Below are 26,009 nucleotides of genomic sequence, written 5' to 3' on the forward strand. Positions count from 1 at the left end.
GAGAACGGGTTAATGGCACCTCTATTAGGTATGTACCAGCACCATAACTCTATTATTGGTGCTGATAACCAGAAATCAGTGCATTATGGTGCTGAAAATCACAGATTTCCAGCGCTAGCCAAGCACCATAAAACAGGATCACTGATAGCTGGGGACTGCCTGTATTTTGTGTTTGCAGTTAAGATTGGTGGCTTGTTCAGCAAATTATAACCCCCTTTCCTTTTTTGCCACATTTTTCTCTATGTTGGGCATTGCTATTTCATAAAAGGACTGAAATCACGTAAAAAAAAAAAAAAAAAAAAAAAAAAAAAAAAAAAAAAAAAAAAAAAAAAAAGGTGTTGAAAATTAACTAAAAAGTAAAGAAACCCCAAAAGTCAAAAAGAAAAAGCTAAAAAAAAAGGGGTGAAAAAAAGGTAAAAAAAGAAAAAAAAAAAAAAAAAAAAAAAAAAAAAAAAAAACAAAAAAAAAAGTCCAAAAGAAAAAAAAGCTAAGAAAAAAAAAAAAAAAAAAAAAAAAAAGGGTAAAAGTTCAAAAGCCCAAAAAGGGGTCCCAAAAGAAGACAGGTATGGCAGTCAGGGGATACAAAGGAAGTGGTGTGATGTAGGGCTTTACTCTGCAACCTGATAAATTATGATGAAAGTAAAAAGTAGGAATCTTTTTCTCAGTCTGTAAAGAAAGCGAGTGCCATTGTAATATGCATATTGAATAGGCATCGGTTTGAACAAACCACCACTGATGTTGTGAAAATTATGCAAGATCATCTGATTTTCAGCCTCCACAACAGCAACAGTCAGAATGAGGTTGCCCTGTATTACTCTCAACAACAGAGAAAAAAAAAATTTACCTACATGAAACATTTTGTTTATATGATCGCACTTCTGAGTGGATACATTTGCTGTGTCTTCAAATTGTATTCCTTGAAGAAGTGCCATTGTCTATCTCTTCAGGTATGGTTAGCATTGTGCATATTATAATGGCACTATACTGACCGAGATAAGACACCTACTTCTACTTTTTGCTTTCATCATAATTTATTAGGTTGTGGAATAAAGGCTTATGGTCTACCTGTTCCTTTGTATCCCCTGATCTCCATACGTATCTGTCTCATATGGCTGAGCGTTAGTACCCTTTTTGTGATTTCATCACTTTTTTGCCTATGATAGAAATAGGACTGGAACAAGGGGCTCCAAATGAGAACACACAAACACACTTCTGCTACAAGTGGGAGGATGTCTAGTAGAGCAATGGGTGGTGTGGCAGAACTGTGTGGCAGAGGAGGGACAGTCACAGTCCTCATGAAGAAAACCTCCACCTCTGTCACCACAACGAATTCTGTTGCCATCATGGAAAACCAAATTGGTGAAGTGCAAGGCCCTCCATGTAGAGGTTAGAAGGTGTGGGTGATCAAAGAGGTGGAGGAACAGTCTTGGGTTCTACAGCCACATGGGTGCTGTGGATCTAGAAGTTGAAGAGGACAGAGACAAGGTCTGGGCACTGTGCTAGGAACTGGGAGTGATTATGAACCTGGACAAATCAGACCTGGTGCCAAAATGAGCCATGAATTATCCGGAAATATGGCTGAACACAGTGATCATGAGAGCCTACCCAGCCCTGACGTGGACAGAAACTGCAATTGATTGCACTGGGGTTTATGGCAGAGCCCATCCAACTGGCAAGGCAGTGGTAAGTGCTAATAGGGCACCTGGTTTCCCTGGAGGAGTTGATACCCAGAGGGAGGTTCTACCTTCAGTCCCTGAAGTGGCAGCTAAAGAAGTGTTGACAACAGCCAGAGAAGTCTCTCCTCACCAACAGATTCTGGTGACAGAGGAAGCTAGATGAAACCTTAAGTAGTGGTTGGACTCCCACAATCAGCATCAAGGAGTACCACTTACCAAGCCACCTCCAGAGATGATGGTATTCTCAGATACCTCCCAAATGGGTTTGGAAGTACACCTTAACAGGTGTATTTCTGGGAACTGGGGGATCAAGGAAAGCAAAGAACACATCAAACTCCTTGATGAATTCCACGGGGTTGGCATTTAAGTACTACTGGTTGTGAAGAGGAGCAGCACTGTAATGGTATGGTCATGTAGTGCTTGTTTATGTGATGGCCTACACCATCAAGCAGGGAGGGATATCGCCAGAACCCTGTGCACTGGTGGTGAAATTGAACAGCTGGTTGGAGGAAGTGGAGCTGGACCTGACAGTGAGGCACATTCTTGGGAAAAGAAATGTGTCCAATCAACTAAACAGGAAAGATCAGATCATGGGGATGGAGTGGTCCCTACACTAGGAAGTAAGTAGCAGACAGTTTCCTAGTATTGTGGAACAGTGACAATTGACCTGTTTGCCATAACTCAAAATGCCAAACTCCCACTAAACTGCTCTCCGGTTCCAGACTCAGGAGTAGCGATGCAGGACACCTTCATCCATTGGACAGTATGGTTGTTTGTGTCTTTCTCCCGTTCAGTCAATGGAGAAAGGTGATAAATTGGCTATTGACATCGCAGGGCCCACAGGTGACATTGGTGTTCCTTTTATGGCTTCAAATGTAGTGGCTTTTTAAGAGGTACTGCAGTGGCAATCTCTGTCTCCCTACCGTTATCTGCGGGAATCTGCATATGAAAGCCAGCTGTCTTCTGTGATTTGTGCCATCAAAGGGGTTATTCTCTGTTCAGGGTCTCTTCGCAAACTGTGGCAGGCTTCTTTGTTTACCTACAGCGGGAAGAGAACTTCTCTGTAGTGGCTGTGATGGGATACAGAGCAGCTCTTACAGATATTCAGACTGACTGAAGGGATAGACCTGTTGGCATCCTAAGAGCTGTTGGTGGATTCAAACAAGCAAGCCCCTTAGAGAAGTCAAAGCCCCTGAGCAGGATGTAACATGGATCCTAGTGAGTAAGAGACCTTCCTTACAAACCCTTTCAGATGGTCTTCTGGCTCATCAACCAAGATGATGGGGGAACTCCACAATCTCTTCCAAATGGAGAGGTGGACCTCCTTGTCCTTTGAGTTTGTTCTGGAGTTTGTTTTGAAGATGCAGAAACCCTGCATACCTGGACCTGTGGTTCATGAGGTTAAAAAAAGGTCTCCTGGCTCAGGGAGGTGATCACCAGGGCATACACCACTGCATGGAAGGGGGAAACGCCCCCAGTAAGGGTGGAGGCCAACAAAATCCAGGCATTTGGCTGAAGGTGACCCACTGGAAGAGTCACCAACTCTTCCAGATGATAATGACAAGAGTTCGAGGAGAGAATTTACCTTCATGGCCTTTATACCTCAGCATTCCTGGCACATAGGACCATGGACACGTTTGTCCTGGGTCCAGTGTCTGTTCCAGGAGGTGGTGTAGAGGAGCTCCATCTGAGTTGAGTGGCACATCATGTACCTGATGGAGGAGGGTGAGGGCAGAGTGAGAGGTGACTGACAGGTCCTGTTTGAGGGAACCCTTTGGAACAGAGGTGAAAACTACAGGCAGACCATTTTGTATGTTCAAGTTATGCAACCTACAATGGACAGTGGAGTTACAGACTGTTTCCTGAGAGACATGAGAGACAGTTCTTTGCTCCTTAGGGAGAGTGTACTAGGTCTCAGGCTTGAGAGGTTGGCAGTCTGGATAGTTATTGTGTGTCTTGTGTGGAGTGCTGAGTGAGGGAACGGCTTGGGATCTGGGGCACTCCCACTTTAGTATACAGCTAAAGTACTAGATACAATGGGATACTACTCAGTTTATGAAAGCTATAGCTTGTATACCGTATATACTAGTATAACACGATCTTGCATATCATGTGACCCCCAAATTTTTACCCTTAAAAAACAATTTGATCATGTATCTCGGTAACATGCAAGTTCAATTTTTGAGACCAAATTACAGTAGGCTAACCTTTTTTACTCCTCTTTATCTATCCAATTTTCTAGTTAGGCTAACCCCTTTTCCTCCATCTCTTTATCTATCCCACCTTCTAGTTAAGTTAAAAAAGTAAAAGAGAATGCTAAAAGTGTCGTTAGTAATGTTATACTTATTGTGTAAACAGCTGATTTGCTATGAACAACCAAATCCGATAACAAAAGTAGTTTTGCTTGCATTTCAACTATTGTGCGATAGTAAAAAATTACTGTAGTTATGCACAAATGATGTTAAGTAGAATAGGACTCATGAATTTTTACCTTACTATATCCTTATTCGCTATGGAGAAAAGATCAGCAAGGGCATACACATATTACATACTTTAAAATTTTGAATTTTAAAAAATTGTAATTAAGATATTTTTATGGTAAAAATTTATTTTTATACCTTTTGATGTTGATGTAATTCTCATGTTTGTTCTTTTATATTGATTCGCAGGGTCAGTTTTACCCACACCATGGAGGACCAAATGCTCCTCCACATTTGCATTCAACTGGACAACCACGGCAAGTCACCCTTGCACACTCACAGCATATGGTAAGTTGTTTTTTCTGTTTTGTGCTCTTTGTCAGATAGTCAGTGAAATCCTTTGAAGATACAGGGGACCCCGCCTATTTGTGGTTCTTGAATCACGGCTTCACCTAGTTGGGGACTTTTGAATGGAACATATGAATCCACAGTATTCACTGAAAATTTGACTATTCACTCAATTTGTAATAGAGAAATATTCACTACTTACTGTATTTTCATATCACAATAGCACCTCATTTGTTGAACGTTCCATTTTTTTAACAAAATTTTCCAGAAAATTTTGTATCGTTTATCGAACAAATACTCGTACTTCAAATTGACTGATTGCCTTGTTTATACGGAGGCAGTCCCCGGTTATTGGCAGGGGTTCTGTTTCCAAGAAGGGGGGGGGGGGGGGGGGGGGTTGCTTTTGCAGATAAGTGAAACCCGGCATTTGATCAATACTCTGCGATTTATGGCGTCATAGTGGCGATATATCTGTGCCATAAACGCCATTATGGCGCCTCTGTTAGGTATGTTATGGCACCATAACTCTATTATTGGCACCGGAAACCAGAATTTGGTCCATTATGGCGCCATAGATCACCGATTTTATGGCGCTAGACATTCGCTATGAAACCGAATTGCCCATAATTGAGTCTGCCGATAACCAAGTACTGTACTGCCTATACTACTTGTATTTGACGGCCTACTGCATCCTACAAGAAAAACTGTATTTAACATATATAATTAACTGATGATGATATGCAACAAAATAAATAAAAGAATAAAGGATTTCAATATAAAATTTAGCTTAAAAGATGTACAAAATCACATGACACAGCGGGTGATGTCATTTGCAGCTGACTCGAGACTGGACGAGGAAGAATTGATCTTGGGGAGAGAAGGAGAAGAGAGTTCAAGTATGACTGTATGTATGTAAAAGCAATAACAATTAACATAAAAAAGGGAATTTTACAATACATTTAACATAATGATAACATATGAAAACAGTCAAATGCAATACAGTCACAGTAAAACTAAAAAAAAAGTCATATTTGAGCAAGTGTTCAGTGCGCTGAGTGAGTGTATAGTTTTGTGATATATTAAATAAAACATAAATTGAAGGAATAAAGCCTTTTACATTGAAATTTAGCATAAACGTTGAGCAAAGTATGATGCACAGCTAACTTGAGATAGGGGGAGGGAGCATTTATAATTTTGAGGAATAATGAATGGGTGATTTTTCAGTTATTAGGCATCGTGATATTGTTAAAGAGAGAAGAAGAGACAGTATAAAATCTTAACTATATGTGCACAAAAGCTACATACCAATTCACATAAAAAAATTAAATGTTATTTCATGATACAGTGGGCCCCCCGTATTCACGTTCTCCCGATTCGCCGACCCACGGATTCGCAGATTTCTCTCTGGACCACATCTACCCATTATTCGCGGGAAATACGCCTATTCGCGGTATGTATCTTTTATGAGAAATATCCAGAAATTCCTGGTTTTTTTTATCAAGTTCACCATAAAATGCACTTTTTATGATAAAACTTAAAAAAACCAGGTATAAAATTTTTAGTGGGTTTTTCTTGAGTTTCACCCACCAAAATAGGCCATTTTTAGCGTTTATATAGGGGTTCCAACTATTTGCAGATTCTATTCATTGGGGGGGGGGGGGGGGGGTCTGGTACGCATCCCCCGTGAATACGGGGGAACACTGTAAATTTAACTATGATAAAAGACGAAAAGAATCAAATGCGATACAGTAATAAAGAATAAAAGAAGTCTTACTGGAGACAATGTTCGGTGAGCTTAGTGAGAAAATAGAGAGAAGTAATGGTGGTGGGTTATGGGTGGGAGAAGGAGGTCTGCTTCCTACTGACTTATCAGCTGGGTTGGGATGATTATTCGCCCATGTCTTTCACTTATCTGTTTCTTTCACTTACATTCAATTTGCCCAAATTATTTCTTTCTGTTACGGTAAAATATACCTATCGAGTGACAATTGCTTTTTACAATTTTTCACTGCTGTAAAAATAACTCTGCTCCATAATAAACACTAGTGCAGCATTGAGCTTCTGTGTGCCTCGGATTGTTTGTTCAAACGTCTTCCTTGTGAAAAGTTACTTAATCTCTTATTCATCTTCATGCATTCTTTACTTATTTGTTTGCAAAATTGTCATGTCTACGCTCTCTCACAGACACAATTGGACACACTATCAATTCCTTTGATTATCCTTGTAAAATGTGAATATAAACTTGATTTTGTTAACTGTTGCCTACTGCGACCATTTCGGTTCCCTCAAAGGGTTCCCATCTCTCCTTCCTCCATCCCCTAGCCAGCTGTGCACCATTTTCACCAAACATTTTGTAAATTATACACAGAAAGAAATTTTTTCGAAAATTTTACTTCATATAATGTACTATTTTATTACTTTACACTCTTACTGTAGCTTATGAACACCATAACAGAACAAAAATTGAAAAGGGGGACTTTTTGGGTTGGCTGGAACCTGGAACAAATGATCCTGATTCCCTTTATTTCTTAAGGGGATGTTTGTTTCATATTTCAAACAAATCGCATTTGGACCAGCCTTCTGGAACGGATTAAGTTCAAAGCCTGAGGTGCTCCCCCTTGTTTTATGCATTTCACATTTCCACTGTTCACTTTGTCGCAGAATCTTGTGGAACAAATAATTCACTTTTCCACAGGGAACTTTCACAAATTTGTGGAGTTTTTCCATGGACCATATCTCAAAAATTATGACTATTTTTTTAAGCTATTTTTTTTTCAAGCAACACCATGTATACACAAATTACTGTATTTTTTCATGTTGTGTTTGTATCTAAATACATACTGATTTTTATGATAAAAATTATTTACAGCATAGTTATGGTGCAGTTATGTATCTATTAAGCTCATTCCAGGTTGGGCCTCATACTGAGCAAAATAGATGTATGATTCTCTCTCTCTCTCTCTCTCTCTCTCTCTCTCTCTCTCTCTCTCTCTCTCTCTCTCTCTCTCTCTCTCTCTCTACTAAGGGTAAAGTAAGATATATTTGAAGTGACATTGCTGTAAAGTTTTTTTATGATAGAGCATTTGTACAATATTAAAAATATATACACTAATTCTAAATAATGTAAAACATTCTTTATTATAAAAAACTTTACAGTAATATAATTTCAAATACCTACATACATCTTGCATCACCATTACTCATGAGAGAGAGAGAGAGAGAGAGAGAGAGAGAGAGAGAGAGAGAGAGAGACCTATTAATATACTCAGTCCCTGGCTAGCCTGGAATGAGCTTAACCCTTAAACGCCGAGCCGCTATTTACCAGTGTCTCTCATATGCTGGCGGCGTTGGGAGTTAGCGCCGAAGCGGAAAAAAGTTTTTTTTTAAATCACAGCATGCTTATTTTTTAAGATTAAGAGTTCATTTTTGGCTCAAAAAATATCATTATCATATATAAATGTTGGAATATACGACAGCGCGAAAAAAAAATTTCATATATAATTGTATACAAATTGCGCTGTGAGCAAAACGGTTAAAGCTAACAAGTTTATTTATTTTCCTTGTATTGCACACTAAATTGCGATGATTTTGGTATATAACAAATTGTAAAACGATCAAAGCAACACAAAATATTATCACAAAATGGTGCATGAATTTGTAATGCGTAGACGTAAGAAAGTTTTTTTCAAAAATTCACCATAAATCAATATATTGTGCTAGAGACTTCCCGTTTGTTGCAAAATGAAGGTAATTGATTGAATGACTGCAAGTGTTTTAGCTTAAAATTGCAGTTTTCGACCATTTTGGTTGAGTTAAAGTTGACTGACGGTCAAATTTTTTCTATTTATAGTGATTTATATGAAAATGTTTCAAAACTGATAAAAGCTACAACTATGAGTTACTTTTTATTGTATTCTACATGCAATTGTGTACATTTTCATATATATATAAAACTTCATGTAACTGCTAAAATAAAACGGTGCAAACATTACGACAAACTGACAAAAGAATTTCTGATATTTTCGGCAGAGTTACCACGCCCGGATGTAAGGAAAAAAGTGTTTTTCAAAAATTCACCATAAATCAAAATATTGTGCTAGAGTTTTCCAATTTATTTCAAAATGAAGGTAAATGATTGAATATTACTAGATTGTAAGAGTTTTAGCTTACAATTGCGTTTTTCGACCATTTCGGTCGAGTCAGAGTTGACCGATGGTTGAAATTTTGGCACATCGTTATTTATATGAAAATATTTCAAAACTGATAAAAGCTACAACCATGGGTTATTTTTTGTTGTATTCTACATGAAATTGCACACTTTTTCATATATAAAACTTTGTGTAAAGGCTAATATAAAACGGTGCAAACATTACGACAAACTGACAACAGAATTTTATTTTTTTGGCAGTGTTACACCGCAGACGTAAGGAAAAAGTTTTTTTCAAAAATTCACCATAAATCGAAATACTATTGTGCTAGAGACTTCCAATTTGTTGCAAAATGAAGGAAATGATTGAATATTACTAGAATGTAAGAGTTTTAGCTTACAATTGTGTTTTTCGACCATTTCGGTCGAGTCAAAGTTGACTGAAGGTTGAAAATTTGGCACTTATCGTGATTTATTTATATGAAAATATGTCAAAACTGATAAAAGCTACAACCATGGGTTGTTTTTTGTTTTATTCTATATGAAATTGCACACATTTTTATATATAAAACTCTGTAACTGCTAATTTAAAATGGTGCAAAAATTACGACAAAGTGACGAAAGAATTTTTGAGATGTGTCGCTGATGCATTTTAGTGCAAGAAGAAAGAAATTTGCGCATGCACGCCTGGGTAACGCTTGTAAACAAAACAACAGCGTGATCCATGAACTGCCAGCATTCCTCAAGGCACGTGATTTAAAATTTTTCGCAAACTAGACCTATAACTATTTTTCTGTGAATATTTAAAAAAACTTTCTGTAGTCGACGTACCTTACATCCAATCAGCACCTGACAGACAATTTTAGTCAACATATATTACGTCCAATAGGCGTTTCAGGGGTTAATAGACCATTAATATATTTGTAAGTACAATGTAAATTATTTTTATAAATATCTGTATTTAGTCACGAACACAATGTGATAAAATACAGTATGTAATTTGAATAAACTGTTGTTATAAAAAAAGCATATTAGTCATAATTTAAAATGTTTTATGACTTCCATACTATGAGAGAAAACTGTTAATATTATGTATACAGTATAGGGGTAACTTGATTAGTTGCCAAATATTCTGTATGACAGATTTATTTAATTTGTATTAGATATTTTATAGATACATACAGTGATACCTCAGCTCAGCTCACAAACAAATCATCTTACGAACCAGATGTTCAAAAAAATTTTTGTTCCGGTTTGCGAACCGCACTTAAAGCCACGAACACACAAACATCCCCAGAACGGGTTCACTGGAAGCACTGAACGCTTTTTAAAATGTTTTTTTTACTGTTACTCGCTCTTTTTAATGTGAATTATTTATTTACTATTTTACTGAAGAAGTAGTATGTTGAACAAGGAACATTGTACCTATTACTTGTTTTGTAACTGCATACAACCAGATACACCTGATTTGCTATGAACAACCGAACCTGATAACAGTTTTGTTGTGCGACGGGTCTAGAAACTCAAGCTGGTCTTAGTGCCAGTAAAAAACGAAGAGGGGAAGTAACCTCAGATAGTGCTAGTCAAAAATGATGAAAAGTAACCCCAGATAGGACCTTGATACCTGAAGTCCTTCTGGAGGGAGATTCCCCCTCCAAACAATTATCCTCTCCTCCTCCCTCTCCCTTCCTCTCTGTCTTCCATATGCTAACAGTTTGTTTTCCATAAAGGTAAGAGTGATGTTAAATGTTTATTTATGCATGTCATTAGTCATTTATATTTATTTCTCATTGTTTTCTGTATGTAAAACTGTATTTATTCCCTATAAGTTTTATTTTTTGTTTATATTTTTGGAGATATGGAATTCATTAATTGTTTTTACCCCACAGAATTACCCATAATTGGGTAATTTCTTAACTGCCAGTGGTACCAACGCTGCAGAAACCCCGTCTACTGAGTTACTTGTACTGCCATTAGCAACTCTGTTGCCAGGACAGCTGGCAGAGCGCTCTCCCTTCAATTGCTTCTTTTCGCTCAAGCGTTAGGACGCATCTTAGTTCAAGTGAAAATTTTGGTCTGTTAGCCCGCCCCTCACGGATTTGGCCTCCATTTTTCAGATGGTGAATCTTGGATTACATTTTGGATACGATTTGGACCTCTGTTAGATTTTGGACTTGACTAAGGCATTTTGGACTTTGCTAACCATGGACACACCTCAGAGAGAAACTTCCCCAGCTGTACCTTCGAAGTCATCTTCATCTGCTACGCCTCCGGAACAACCTTGCAGCGGCAATGGGGCAGCGCATCGATCTTGTTTTGCCTGCAAGAACTGCCCTAAAGCATGACAGACATTCACTGTGCCTTAGTTGTAGGAAGGTACAATGTGGGGTCAAACAGAGATGTCAGGAGTGTAAGGACTTGTCATTTGACCAGATGGAGAGCTATTTAAAACATAGGAAGGATCTAGCTTCAAAGAACAAATGTAGGGTGACAGAACCTAGGAAAGTGGAAAGAGAGAATTTAGTCAGTATTGTTTAAGAAATTAGAAGATAGGTTGTCATCAAGTATGACTAGTCTTTTTGCGGATTTAATGACAAAATTAAACCAGGATAGGGATAGTAATAGGAGCTGGGGGTTATGGGGAACTGCAAGCCCAGAGGGCAGGATCCGCCGTCCCCCCTGGCACGGAGCAGGCAGTGTCAGCAGCAGAATTCCCCCTTTCCCCCAAAAGTGTAAGTAAAAAGGGTGATTCAGTAATAGGCGAGACCAAGACTGTCAGGGATCTTAGTGTAGATTTTAAGGATGAAAAGTTGCAAGAGCAGTGGCTTTCGGGTTCAGGTTTGGCTGCTTTTACAGGATTGCCCTTGGATCCTATGGAAGATCTGTTTCTCTCTTCGAGTTTTCTGAAGGACAAGGACCATGAGTCATCCAGTAAGTTGTCTGAGGCGGGGCCTGTTGGAGAAGGTTTTGATGCCATCACTTCTTCCTCCCTCCCTCCAAGGTTTCTTTTCCAGCTGGATCTAGTACAGATTAGGGACTGGTGGTAGTCCTTTTTGATGAGTTGACATTTAATTTGACCGAAATAATGATAACATTGTAGGTTTGTCTAAAAATTATAGATTACTGGTTAGACAGTGTTATCACTTAGGTTTCTCGGACATTCGGAATCATGTCATTAAGAATTTCCCTGAGTTTTCAGGTGATGTGTTTCAGGATTATTAGGGGGGAAGGGGAATCTATATACTATTTTCTTTCACTTAAAAGAATGGCCTCTTCTTCCTCTCCAGGTTTTCTTACATCTGTTTTTCCTTCTATCCCTAATGTTTCCCTTCACACCTTGTCAACATGATCTACTTCTCTAATTCTTCCTCACTCTCCTCTTTCGGGGCATACTTAATTACTTTGTCAGTCTGCCGGCAGGCCCCTCCGTTTGGTTTGCTTCTGGAGGTGTCCTTCTGGAGGTGATCTTCTGGTTTTCCGCGTTCAGAAGTGGAGGTTTCTGCAAAGGGGCAGTTAGGCAATATGTCAGATTAAAGCATGATTTTTCAGATTTAGGGAGGAGTCATGCCCTAGAGTTGAGTGTAACGAGCGCTTCATCTGTTGCTGTCTTGGGTCTGCGAGCTGCGGGGGTTCCTTTTCCTGCTTGTCTGGAGATTGTTAAGCAGGGGGAGGCGCATCGGATCCAGTAGGCGGATCCCTCTCCTTTAGCGCACCTGTCAATTCGAGCCTAGTGGGTGGATCCTCCTCCTTCCCAATTCCCCATCTGAATAGCACATTGGGTTGTTTTATTGGTTCAGGTATTGCGGCTTCTCTGGTATTATGGTTCATTCAGGTACAAGCGGTATCGCTCTGGGGGGTGTTGGCACAGGGTATTTGGGGGGGTTAAATGTAGGTACTTCAACCTCAGTTCCATTGGAACCCAGTTTGCTTATGTCAGCTGTGTTTTATGCACCAATTGTGTCCTCGTTAGTCATTGGGGGTAAGGAGATCCATGCGAATGTTTCCCAAATGGGGGGTGGGACCACCTCCGGTAGCCTTGTTTCGGATTTGACACACCCAGTTATTGGCAGTGCAACAACTCCACGAGCTGCGTCGACTCGCTTAGGAGAGAGTGATCTTTCACAACTGATTGTGGTTGGTGCAGGAATTCTTCAGGGTATTGCAGGTCAAGATTCCAGGTACAGGGAATCGATGAGTTCCCACTCTTTTCAATCGGGTAATTTGGATGTTCGTTCTGTCTCTCGGCCCACTCCTCTCCGACCTTAGGATACTGATAAGGAGACGTTTTTGGAGGAAGAAATCCTTAGTGTTGTAGAGAACTTTTCCCAAGTGGGAGAAAGTGAATAGAAGACGATTCCTGCCTAGAGGATCTTCGGTGGTGGTCAGAAGAATCTCATCTGACTGCCCGTGTAAGTCTGCTCCTCCCGATTCCGGACGTCATCTGTACACAGATGCCTCGGATCAAGTTTGGGGTGCAACCTTAGAGGTAACTCAGGCCAAGGGTCTTTGGAAGGATCCGGATCAAGAGGAATCGATCAATTGCTGCGAGTTGAGAGTGGTAGAAGAGGCGCTAACACAGTTTTCAGAGTTGGATCCCATGTCTTGTGGGACAGATATGATGCTCCACTCGTGGGACAACCTCAAGGTGTACGCCTTTCCCCCTTTCGGGTTAATACAGTGGGGCCTCGCTTAGTCACGGATCAGCAATCACGGATTCAGTTAATCACGGGTTTTTTCTTGGACCACTTCTCAGTCTATATATCGCTGGTATGAATCACAGCATTGCGGGCTTGTCGGTGGGAGGCTAAGCCTCGTCCAGTTCCGATAACCAACAAATGCATGAACAGATTCACATTATGATATTAACTGACAATAAAGGTAATAAAACCATTCTCACCTTATATATTATTGGCATATCTTCATAATATATAGCCTATTCATGGAATAATTCCACGTCATTGACATCAACTTGTAGTTGAGCGGCCAGCAGAAATGTAAACATTGAGTTACACTTCACAGCACCTTTGTCATTCTTAACCTTTTAGAAATGTTAATAGTAGTAGTTTAATTACAGTAGTAATAACATTTAGGAAAACATAAATTTTCAATTCGAACTTCATTATTGTTTTGGTATAACGTAATCTTCTCTGAACACTGCAGTCATACAAACGAATTACCGTATGTTGTTTGCAATCAGCGACGAAGCGTAAACGTAATAAAACCATTTTTACCTTATATATTATTGTCATATATTCATAATAAAATGCAAATCTTATCTATTATTAGCATATCTTCATAATAAAAAGCCTCTTCAAGGAATAATTCCTTGGGGAATCCATTTTTCAAAAGACAAAAATACACTTTACATGTTTACAGTGTACAATGAACAATGATTACTTTATTCTGATGTGATTACATTAATATTACAGTGTGGTACTCTAAGCAGTACAGTAACTATTTTTTATCATAAATGTATATTCATTCACAAAAAAAATACATATGACCACCGTGACGTCACCGTTCTGCAAAGTACCGATGTATTTTTACGTAAGTACATATCCTCTAAACTCTGTCATAAATCACTTTACTTACTTTTTTTGTGAAGCCCAAATGCTACATATATTCCGGAAAATTAACGAAATCACGAATTTTATCACAGCAAGATTCGCTAATTACTGTTTTCTTCTTCTTTTCATGACTAAACGCATTTTTAGAATAAAACTCATTCACAAATTTTCAAATACTATGAATGTAAATAGCAAAATATCTCTCTCTCTCTCTCTCTCTCTCTCTCTCTCTCTCCTCTCTTCTCTCTCTCCTCTCTCGTCCTCTCTCTCTCTCTCTCTCTTCTCCATTTCTCTCTCATCACTTACAGAAAAAAAACTATAATACTGATCTATTATTATCGTAATCAAATAAACAATATGGTCCCAGAAGAAAAAAAAATGTGTTGCCATATTTTTATTCTTTCTGTTGATTTACGAACTGTGCTTCAATACAACTTTTATAGTTGACTCCATGATTGATCACATATTATAACAGTATACAAGAGAAATATCTTATCACTATCCATGTTTCATTTCTATCATCATAAATATTTAAAATAAAAATTTCATTATTCTCGAGCTAAAGATAGTCAACAGTACTCTCCCAAGCTGACCCTCTCTCAAGGTGCATTCTCGCTCCATAAGCTGCATATATTCAAGCATAATTCAATTACTCTCGCACAGAGCTGCTCTCTCTCTCTCTCAGTCTCTCTATCTCTCTCTCTCTCTCTGCTTCTCTCTCTCAAATGAAGTAGACATTACACGCCTAATCTCAAGGTATTCTCGTCCTAAGCTGCTATCTCAAGCTATTCAAGTTACTCTCGTCACAAGCTGCTCTCTCTCTCTCTCTCTCTCTCTCTCTCTCTCTCTCTCTCTCTCTCTCTCTCTCTCTCTCTCAATGAAGTATGAATTACTGTATCATAATATCATAAACTATTATGTACAAAGTTAATAATAATAATAATTCCATTAATAAATTAGTTTCTTTTAGCAACTTAAATTGTTTTCCTAAATAATTCTTTCGGTAATAAACGTCCATCAGCTGATTCTAAATATAAACAAAAGACAAAACGATTTTTATTGCTGTATTTTGTTGTTTATACATTAATATTATAGTTGGGTGCTGTAATCATTACAGTAAATCATGTTTTTTTATCATAAATATGTTCATTCACAAAATAGATATACTATGTACTTTTAGTTTGGTGCAGCAGCCAAATCGTGAAAATAGAAGGAATTGTTAGATAATTATAATTTTGTTTGCTGATCTGATGCAGGGGAAATTGAAGATAGGCAAGAATAACTTTGAAACTGTCTTGAATTTAGTTTAAGGTGATAGTTGAAGAAATATTTGGTGCTTGAACTAAAGTAGGCAGCTATAAACATTGAAATAGTGGTCTTGGGTGGGTTAATTATTAAAGTAGGCGGTTTAAAGCAATTTTCAGGGGGGGGTACCAGGATAACACGGGTATTTACTTATCACGGGGGGGGTTCTGGGCCCTATCCCCCGTGATTAACGAGGCCCTACTGTACATCAGGTATTATGCAAGCTAAGAAACAGCACGAGGACTAAAATGACTCTTATAGCCCCTTTTTGCCTCAAGGTGTACGCCTTTCCCCCCTTCGGGTTAATACTTCAGGTATTCCTCAGGAAGCATAAGAAGTTGTCCCACTCGACAATAATGATATAGGTCTATGCTGAGTAGTACTTTCCGTTTTTGTACATGAACTTCCCTGACAGATATATACTTAGCTATAGTCTCCGACGTTCCCGACAGAATTTCAAATCTCGCGGCACACGCGACAGGTAGTCAGGTGTCTACCTTACCCGCCGCTGGGTGCGGATGTACGAACCACTCCGTAAGCTTGCCAGATTTTTCTCTGTCGCGGTAAAAAAAAAAAAAAAAAAAAAAAAAAAAAAAAAAGGGGGAACGATAACAACTGTTGTCGGTTCCTCTCGATAGTTTTTCGATTCTCGCTTGCCTGGAGTTAATTTGGACTTCTTTTGGTGACGTATTCGCTTTGTTTGGCTTGGCATACGCTGATTGTGGACCGGTTTGATTTTGAGTTTGATTTTCTTTAACGATGTCTGATCTAGAATCGGTAGTTTAAAACTTCGGTGTTGTTTAGGTTTGCGTGAATGAAGGATGTAAGGTGAGGTTGCCGAAAGCTTCGGTAGACCCCCACACGGTTTGCATGGAAATGCAGGGGGAATGATTGTGCGTTTGCTAACCCTTGTAGTGAATGTAAGGGATTGAATGAAGAAGAATATAAGGCTCTCTCTTCTTATGTTAGGAAGTTGGAACGTGATAGAGTGCGTAAGGCTTCTCTAGAAGTTCTAGCAGATCTAGAATGAGTGAGTTGGATGTGGATCCTAATAGTACTAACGTAGAATTAGAACCTTCTTCCCAAGTTGCAGCCCCGGCTCCCCGCACCGAAGCCGGAGATTCGCCTTCGGAGGCGGCAGCTCTGAAAGACCAAGAATCGTTTCTGATGGATCAGAAGATTCGTCAGTTGGAAGGTAAGGAGAGTGTTAGTGATCAGTGCAGTGTCCCCAGTGTTGTGGAGGGTGCGTCTGAACCCGGCTCCTTAGTGCCCTCTAGGCCTAGACCTCTTCCAGACTCCCAGTTCCAGTGGAGTAGGAAAGTCGAAAGCCGCAGGAGGGCTAGGGAGAGCCCCCACCGGTCAGGCGTCCCCTCGGCAGATCCTGAAGTACGCTCCCAGGCTGCCTCGGATCGCTACAAGAAGGAGCTCCTACGCAATGCTTCTCCTCTTCGTCGTCTCCCTCTCCGAAGAGAGGTTGGAAACTCCCCGGATGCGTCGCGCCGTTGAAGAGGGCTTGGAAGGCTCCCTGCCAGGTCCTTTGGCTTCTAGTCCGGAGGTTTTCCCGGAAGAATTCGTCGGTGGAGGCGAAGAAAACACAAGAAATCCTGTGATCGTTCTTCTTCTCGCGCTCCGCACTCGGCGCCTGCTTCCGAGGAAGAATTAGAAGATTCTCCTACGAGAGTACTCGCGGGACTTCAAGCTCAGATCACGGCGCTAGCAGACTCTCTAGCAGTTAGATCACGTAGGAAGAACGGACGTTTCTCTTCCGATCAAGAGATCTAGGCGCCGCTCTTCAGAGGATCGTTCTCCTTCATATGGGGAGGTTTCGTATGAAGGTGGGGGCTCGCTTGTGAGCGCCCTCGCTCGCGGGAGCGCCCCACTCGCGTGAGCGCCCTCGCTCGCCTGGCTCTCTTTCAATTTCAAGGCGCCAAACATCGGTAGGACGCTCTATGAAGAAAGAAGTTTTTTCTCCAGATTGGATTCCCGCTTCCGGTAAGCGCACTGCACCTGCTCATCACGCGATTTCTCAACTCCCTCGCGTGAGACCTTCTCCTCAGCAGCCTCAAGATTATAGAAGGCGCCCTTATACAAGTAGGCGTTCTTCTTCCAGATGTCACTCTCCTCGAGTATCGGATCGTGACTTCTCTCCTGACAGGCATCTAGAGTCTGGTAGGATCGTGTGCATGATAGACGGCCCTACTGTTAGCCGCTCCCCGCAAGGTAGGCGCCAAGAGCCTACTGCACATAGCTCTCCTAGTAGGCGCTCGTCTCTTTAAGGCGTCATACTCCTGATTATTCTCCTAAGGGCAGACAAACAAGAGTCTTTCAAGCGCCCTTCTCCGTGTAGGCGCTCTCCCGCTTCTAGGCGCACTTCTCCCTGACCGTTTGTATCTTGGGTAGCACCAGAATCCCGGAAGCGCCCTTCTCCAAGTAGGGCCGCTCGTTAGTTTTGAGCGCCCTTCTCCTGAATGTTACCCTCTTGTTATAACGTCAAGAGTCTCGCAAGCAGCCTTCTCCTAGTAGGCGCATTTCGCCTTCCAGTCGAACTTCCGTTGATCGTACGCAAAACTGGACAGGTATGGAGAGCCGCGCAAGCGCTCTGCTCTCGATAGGCGCTCTTCTCCTGGCAGCCGCTCGGATAGGAAGGTGCATAGAGTATAGTAGGCGCTCGCCTCCCTCGTAAGCGCCCTGCGGATGTTTCCGAGAATTCTCGGAGTAGGAGCCCTACCTCTCCTTCGGCTGAGATTTCCGTATACCTCGAAGAGGGAGTCTCATCGTATACTTTCCCAGATCTTCTCATCGTTCTCCAGTGGATGTGAACTCTTCTAAGAGAGGGCGTTCTCCAACCTCTCGCTCAACTCCTGCTAGGATCCCTTCGTCACCTAAGGATCTTCCGCGCTCGCCTCGACAAGACGTCCTAGAAGGTTCGGATGAGGAACCGAACACTTCTGCTGCTGTCTCTTCTTACAAGAAGCTTACAGAGCTACTTTTACAAGTTTTTGGGGATTCCCTTACGCCTACGGCTTCCTCCTTCTCCTCACTCACTTTTTTCAACGGCGAAGACAGCGAAGAGTTCTTCTTGTGTGAGGATGAAGCAACTCTTTCTATGAAGAAGGCACTGAGGAGTTTTGGTTCCTGGATGGCTTCCAAAGAAGAAGCGGGGAAAACGATGTTCGCTTTTCCTCCTTCGAAGTATCAGGACGCGCTGGGTTTCTGGTACGAAACAGGAGAGCCCTTAGGATTGGGTCTACCGTCTTCGGCTGATTCGGATTTTTCGGCACTGGTAGATTCGACAAGGAGAACTTGCCCTTAACTCTGCTAAGACGACTTGGGCAATGAACGAATTGGATCATTTGCTCAAAGGTATGTTAGAGTGCTAGAAGTATTTAACTTCCTTGATTGGTCGTTGGGAGTCCTAGCCAAGAAATTGAAGTGCCAGAGTCAATTTTCACCAGATGATCTTATGTGTGTTTTTTGTCTTGTATGGACAAGTCAGTAAGAGACGGAGCGAGTGAAATCGCCTCCCTTTATGGGGCAGGCATCGTGAAGAAGAGGTCGGTTTACTGTTCCTTCTTAACGAAGTCGGTCTCCCATGCTCAGAGGTCTTCTTTGCTGATTGCTCCTCTGTCTACTCAGTTGTTCCCGAAACATCGAGTGCAGGACATTTTTCGGGTCACTTTCGGCCAAAGCCACCCAGGACCTTTTTGGCACAGTCGGCAAGAAAAACCTCGCCCTTCCTTCCCTACCAAGGCTAAGAAGGAAAAGGCAAGTGTTCAAGAACCCTTTCGAGGGGCATCTTCATCAAGAAACCTCTACGTTAGAGGTCGTAAACTTCAAGAAGGGTAAGACTTTCGCCAAGTCTGTTAAAGCCCCCAAATAACTTGCAAGTCCTTCAAACAACGGTGGGCGCCAGACTCTTAGAGTTTGCAGAAGTCTGGGCCCAAAAAGGGGCGGATCCTTGGACCCTTTCTATTTTTGAGGAGAGGTTACCTCATCCCTTTCGTCGAAAGACCTCCCTTGACGACCATCCCAAGGGAACTGACGGCCAGGTACAGAGACCCCATCATGAATCAAGCTCTCCATCTAGGCAGTAGATCAGATGCTGGAGAAGGGGGCTATCGAACTAGTGACAGACCATCATTCATCGGGCTTCTACAACCGCCTTTTTCCTAGTTCCGAAGTCCTCAGGGGGATGGAGACCGGTGTTGGATGTAAGCGCCCTGAACTTCTTCGTAGAAAAGAAGAAGTTTCACGATGGAAACGCCTTCATCAGTGCTGGCAGCGCTTCGTCCAGGGGACTGGATGGTTTCCTTGGATTTTCAGGACGCTTACTTCCACGTACCGGATCCATCCTTCCCTCGAGGAAGTTCTCAGATTCATGATGGGGGGGAAAATTTTTCAGTTCAGGGCTCTGTGTTTCGGCCTCTCGACGGCCCCTCAAGTGTTCACGGGGATTTGAGGAATGTGGCTCAATGGCTTCATTTGAAAGGGGTGAGGATATCCATGTACCTCGACGATTGGCCTAATAAGGGCCAATTCAGAATATCGTTGTTTGAAGGACTTACAAGTAACTTTAGAATTGACGAAGGCTTGGGACTTCTCGTCAATTTCAAGAGTCATCACTAATTCCCCCGAGCAAGAGTGTGTGTATCTCGGGATACAGATGAACTCTCTGAGTTTTCGGGCTTTTCCCTCGCAGGAAAGGATAGCCCGAGGATTCGAGAGAGTAACAACCTTCTTAGGGAAAGAAGTATGCACAGTGAGGGAGTGGATGAGTCTGCTGGGGACACTCTCCTCTCTGGAGCAATTCGTTTCCCTAGGAAGGTTGCACCTGAGACCGCTCCAATTCTTTCTTCATCGGAATTGAAGTCGTCGTTCTCAGGATTTGACGTTCTCCCTTGTCGCTAATCCCAGGACATCAAGAAACATCTCTTATGGTGGGGACACGATCCCAACCTCTTTGCGAAGGGACTGTCTCTTCAATCACAGACCCCCAACCTGGTGTTGTTCTCCGACGCGTCGGACATGGGGTGGGGTGCAAAACTCTGGGAACCAACGAAGTGTCAGGTACCTGGGTGGGGGACCAGGTAGCCTGGCACATCAAACAGAAAGGAGTTGATGGCTGTGTGGTTGGCTCTGAAGGCTTTCGAGCCCAAAGTCAGAAGATCGGTAGTGCAGGTCAACGCGGACAACACTACAGCTCTGGCATACATCAGGAAACAGGGGGGGACGCATTCCTTCTCCCTGTACGAGACAGCAAGAGACCTTCTTCTGTGGGCAGAAGAAAGAGGAATCAAGCTTCTCACCAGGTTCGTGCAGGGAGAAAGGAATGTAAGAGCAGATCTCCTCAGCAGGAAAGATCAGGTCCTTCCCACAGAGTGGACCCTTCATCTGGATGTATGCCAGAGCCTGAAGGTTATGGGGCAGGCCACACATAGACCTCTTTGCCACGTCAAAGAACAAGAGGCTGGATCCTTACTGCTCTCCGATATCGGATCCAGAGGCAGTACAATAGATGCTCTTCTTTCTAGACTGGAACGGACTCGACGTCAACGCGTTTCCCCCCCCTTCAAGATCCTGGGGCTAACTATCAAGAAGTTCGTAGAGTCCGATTCAACGAGAATGACCTTAATCGCTCCCTTTTTGGCCGGCCCAAGAATGGTTCACAGAGGTACTGGAATGGTTGGTGGACCTTCCCAAGATCGCTCCCGCTAAGGAGCGATCTACTCCAGACAACCCCACTTCGACAGGTTACCACAAAAATTCTCCTCGCTTCTCAGTCTGGACTGGTTTCAGACTGTCCAAAGTTTGGTCAGAGCGAAAGGCTTTTCAGCAGCAGCTGCATAAAGCAATCGCAAGAGCGAGGAGACCTTCCACCTTGCGTGTATACCAGTCAAAGTGGGATGTCTTCAGACGTTGGTGCAAGAGGAAGAACATTTCCTCTTCCAGTACCTCTGTGACCCAAATTGCGGATTTCCTTATTTTCCTCAAAAGAAGCAATGTCATCTGGTTGTGTCAACTATTAAGGGATACCGCAGTATGTGGCGGCGGTATTTCGGCATAGAGGCTTAAATATATCCGATGATAAGGACCTGCATGATCTATTAGATCATTTGAAACCATTAAGCGTCCTCATGTAGTACCGAACTGGAATCTAGACGTAGTCCTACAATTCCTTGGATCGTCTAGATTCGAACCTCCTGGCTTAGCCTCTTTCAAGGACTTGACGAAGAAGGCTATCTTCCTTTTGGCCCTAGCTACAGCTAAAAGAGTGAGTGATCTCCAAGCTATTGAGGCATGTAGGGTTTAAGGAAGATTCTATGGTATGTTTCGTTTTCTTCCAAGTTTCCTTGCAAAGAATGAAAACCCATCACGCCCTTGGCCCAGAGCTTTGAAGTTCGTAGTTTATCTTTTCTAGTAGGGGAAGAGCCTGAAAGAACTCTTGCCCTATGAGAAATTATGAAGTATTTCCTTAAGAGGAAGGAACAACTTAAGGCTAATCAAGATGTACTTTGGTGCTCCGTAAAGGACCCCACTCGGCCCCATGTCGAAGAATGCTCTTTCCTTTTTTCTGAGAAGCCTTATTACAGAGGCACATGTTGCCTGTAAGGAAAGAATCATTTTAGACTACTGAAGTGAAAGCTCAACGAGGTGAGAGCCATCGCAACTTCGCTTGCATTCAGAAAAATATGTCTGTGCGGAACTTGATGGAGGCGACTTTTTGGAGATGCCAATCGGTTTTCGCAAACCACTACCTACGTGATGTAAAAATCACATATGATCAATGCTTCGCCTTGGGTCCTTTCGTATCGGCGATTCGGTGTCTGGGGCAGGGAGCTGAAACTTATCCTGTGTAAAATTTTTTTATATGTTACCCTATATTTTATATTGTTGTTTTTTTGGTTGCTGAAAGAGGTTGCAGGAGGCACCTCTTTTTGTCGTAATATTAACCCTTTGTATTTTGGTTAGGTGGTCTGGTGGGTTTTGGCTCCTTGCAGAGGTAGTGGTAAGGATCTGTTTAGGTAAGCGGACAAGGTCCCTCTAACAGCATCCGACTTGATTCTACCACAATAGGGGATCACATATCCCAGTGGTAGATCCGAGAGTCTTTCAGCATCAGGTCACGTCCTAGCTGTAGCTCTCCAGGCAATGCAGACTCAGAGATAGTATCTATGAAGTCTTCATCCTGAAAAAGGTGAGAACCAAGGTTTTTATATCCTACAAACATAGTTGTTTCCCGTCTTACCTGTATTATTGAGCTGTCTCTTCCCTCCACCAAGGGTGCCAATCAGCTAAGTATATACTCTGTCAGGGAAGTTCATGTACAAAAATGATATTGTTAAACTACAATAAAGTTTTGTACATACTTACCTGGCAGATATATACGATTAATGGCCACCCAGCCTCCCCTCAGGAGACAGGTGGAAGAGAAAAATCTGACAAGCTTACGGGAGTGGTTCGTACATCCGCCACCCAGCGGCGGGTAAGGTAGACCACCTGACCTACCTGTCGCGTGTGCCGCGAGATTTGAAATTCTGTCGGGAACGTCGGAGACTATAGCTAAGTATATATCTGCCAGGTAAGTATGTACAAAACTTTATTGTAGTTTAACAATATCATTTTCATCTTCCGGAATTGTCTAACAGCAGGGTATTGCACGGCCTCCTAAGGTCTTTCAAAATTGAGTGCCCAATGATTCCGCTTCTGGCCCCTTTTGGGATTTAGCAGAAGTCTTAAGTATGTTGAGGTCTTTGAGTTTTGAACCGTTAGAGGAATTATTGCTGAGAGATCTAACTCAGAAAGTGTTGTTGTTGGTTTTGCTTGCTACAGCGAAGAGAGTGAGGGAGATATAGGCAGTATCTAGAACAGTATCGTTCTCAGGTAAGGATAGCTGTCTTTCGTATTTACCAGAGTTTGTCACCAAGTTGAAGTCTCCTCTCTTGAGGAGTTTGTGGGAGGTGACGATCTAGAAATGTGCATTTGTTCGGTTTGTGCACTAAAGGCATATTTGGCATGCACAGAATAGCTCTTGCTGCATCCACAAATGTTATTTGTTTCACCAGGAAACCCCTCTAGAGCACATTTCAAAGAACACAGTTTGTTTTTTCTTACGAGAAGTTATTACTCAGGCTTCAGGTAACTCTTTTGCCGATCCTGGCAGCAGCAATTCATGCCCAAGAGTGCATTCCATTAGGGGAATAGCTACCTCTTCGGCTTTCCTAAGGAACTAGTATTCGGTATCATCGATTTTGAAAGCAGTAACCTGGAAGTCGGCCTCAGTCTTCACGTCATTCTACCTGAAGGACATTCAATTCCCTTCAACGGGGGATTACTCGCCAGGCCCTTTCGTGGCTGCCAGTGCGGTAGTGCGGTGAGTTCTCACATTGAGCATTAGTGGATAGAGATGAGGTTATTACTTTAGTTCATTTAGCTTGAGTGAGAGTTTTTTCTCTGTTTTTGTTTTTCCATTGACTGTTCACATTAGTATTAAGAAATAGGTTGGCAGATAGCTTGGATGAACGACAACGGTGGTTCTGGTGTGCACTCTTCACCTGCAGTGATCAACACGAAACCCGAAGGACCTGCGCAGGCAGCTCCCCCTCCATACATGAGAGGCTTAGCAGCCACATGGGAGGCTCCTTTTTTCCGTCCACACATGCAAGGTATTGAATACCCCATGGGAGGTCATCTAGACAGAGATGAGACCTGACTGACGAGACTGACACAGGGTACTTTCTCTGCTGGCAATCTCATCTAAAAGAACTGAGAATGTATACGTGCGAGTTAAAATACATTGTGGGTGAAACTGTGTTACCTGTGCATGATCTGTGAAGAGGTTGGGCTGGATAAGATTGATCCCACTTCCTTTTAAATGTTGTTAATCGGGCTAATTCAGGTGTTCAGGTGGTGTATTGCAATATGAAGTTTTCATTATAAAACTAATATTATAATACTTACCTGAATGACTCCCACCCTCCTCCCTTCTTCAATGGATAGTGATTAATGCAATTGAAGGGAGAGTGCTCTGCCAGCTGGTCCTGGCAACAGCGTTGCCAACGGTAGTACAGGTAATTCAGTAGATGGGGTTTACCTGCAGCGTTGGTAGCGCTGGCAGCTAAAAAATTACCCAATTAAGGGTAATTCTGTGGGGATATAGTTTGGGCTGGTCAGTGACCAGGGCTAATTCAGGTGTTCAGGTAAGTATTAGAATACTGTATTGATTTTATAATGAAAATTTCATTTTGATTTCCATACATTTTGGTTTTTGTACAGAACTGAGGTCCCACTGTATTTTAAAATGAATTAATTATTTTTATAAGTATTTTATGGGCATATATGTATGCCTAAGAGTAACAGTTGTAAAAGGGTATTGTTTAAGCTGACCTAGCATGTTTTGAGGTGATGGTTTGGGGTGTAATTTTGTTTTAAGTTAAATTAAATTGTTTTAGTATAATAATTTAAGGTATATTTTTGTTTGAACTATCAAGTTAAGAAGTGAAATGTTAAAATAGACAGCTGTAAGCTTGTTAGTTTAAGGGGTACTGTGTATTTGCAGTTACAAGCAATTTTAGGGGATTTTAGCATTTCTGCAGTAGGGTTTGTAATCTTTTCCTGCATAAAAGTGAGAACACTGTACAGTGCTCCCCCCTCATTCACAGGGGATGTGTACCAGACCCCTCCTGCCCTCTTAACACACACACACACACACACACCGTGAATAGCTGGATGGAATCCGCAGAAAGTTGAAACCTCTAAAAAAACACTTCAAACTGCCCATTTTGTTAGTTGAAACTCAAAAAAACCCACCAAAAGTTTTTATACCTGTTTTTTTTTAATAGTTTTATTATAAAAAAGTGCATTTTATAATGAAATTGATAAAAAAGCAGAAATTTGTGGATATTTCTCATAGAAAAATACCACAAATATGTGAATATCCCTTGAATAATGGGTAGATGTGGGCCATAGAGAAATCTGTGAATGCGTGAGTCCGCGAATGTTGAGAACGCGAGTACGGGGGCCACTGTATTTTATTTAATTAGTTAACATTTATGCATAATTTTCTGGTACTATATTATCTATAAAGAATGATTGAAAAATACTGATATTAAGAGGGACCATATAAGCCAAGGAAACATATGCCAAATACAGGCAGTTCCCGGTTATCGATGGACTCTTGTTATTGGTGATCTGGTTATCACCGTTGATAATAGAGTTATGGTGCCAATACGCCTAACAGAGTCGCCATTAACTGGTTATCTGTGCCAAAATCCAGTTATCGGTACTACCACAAATCGCCAATTATCAGTTTTCACCGATTTCTGCTTATCATCAAGCCGTCGGAATGGAGCCCCTACCAACAATGGGACTGCCTTTACAGAGGAAATATAAATTATTCTCATAAAAACTGTTTCATTTAGTCTTGTATATGATAGTAATTTCACTTGATTGTATTGGCAGTCTCCTGCTTACGATGGGGGTTCTGTTCTTGAGATGCTCCACTAGCCGAAAATCGCTGTAAGCAGGAAAATCGTCAAAAATCTTAAGA

General features: G+C 41.7%; 1 protein-coding gene across 3 annotated transcripts in view; it reads left to right on the forward strand.

Moving 5' to 3' along the window:
* The first annotated feature begins 4,322 nt into the window (after positions 1–4,322).
* LOC135222060 (eukaryotic translation initiation factor 4 gamma 3-like) overlaps positions 4,323–26,009 on the forward strand; it is a 198,015-nt gene continuing 176,328 nt past the window's right edge. For all 3 annotated transcript variants that reach the window (XM_064260204.1, XM_064260207.1, XM_064260206.1), the window contains exon 1: positions 4,323–4,444. In XM_064260204.1, the coding sequence (XP_064116274.1) occupies positions 4,442–4,444 (3 nt within the window). In that variant the 5' untranslated portion in view covers positions 4,323–4,441. The remainder of the gene's footprint in view (positions 4,445–26,009) is intronic.

This window comes from Macrobrachium nipponense, chromosome 3 (assembly GCF_015104395.2).
Source record: "Macrobrachium nipponense isolate FS-2020 chromosome 3, ASM1510439v2, whole genome shotgun sequence".
NCBI classification, from domain to species: Eukaryota; Metazoa; Arthropoda; class Malacostraca; order Decapoda; family Palaemonidae; genus Macrobrachium; species Macrobrachium nipponense.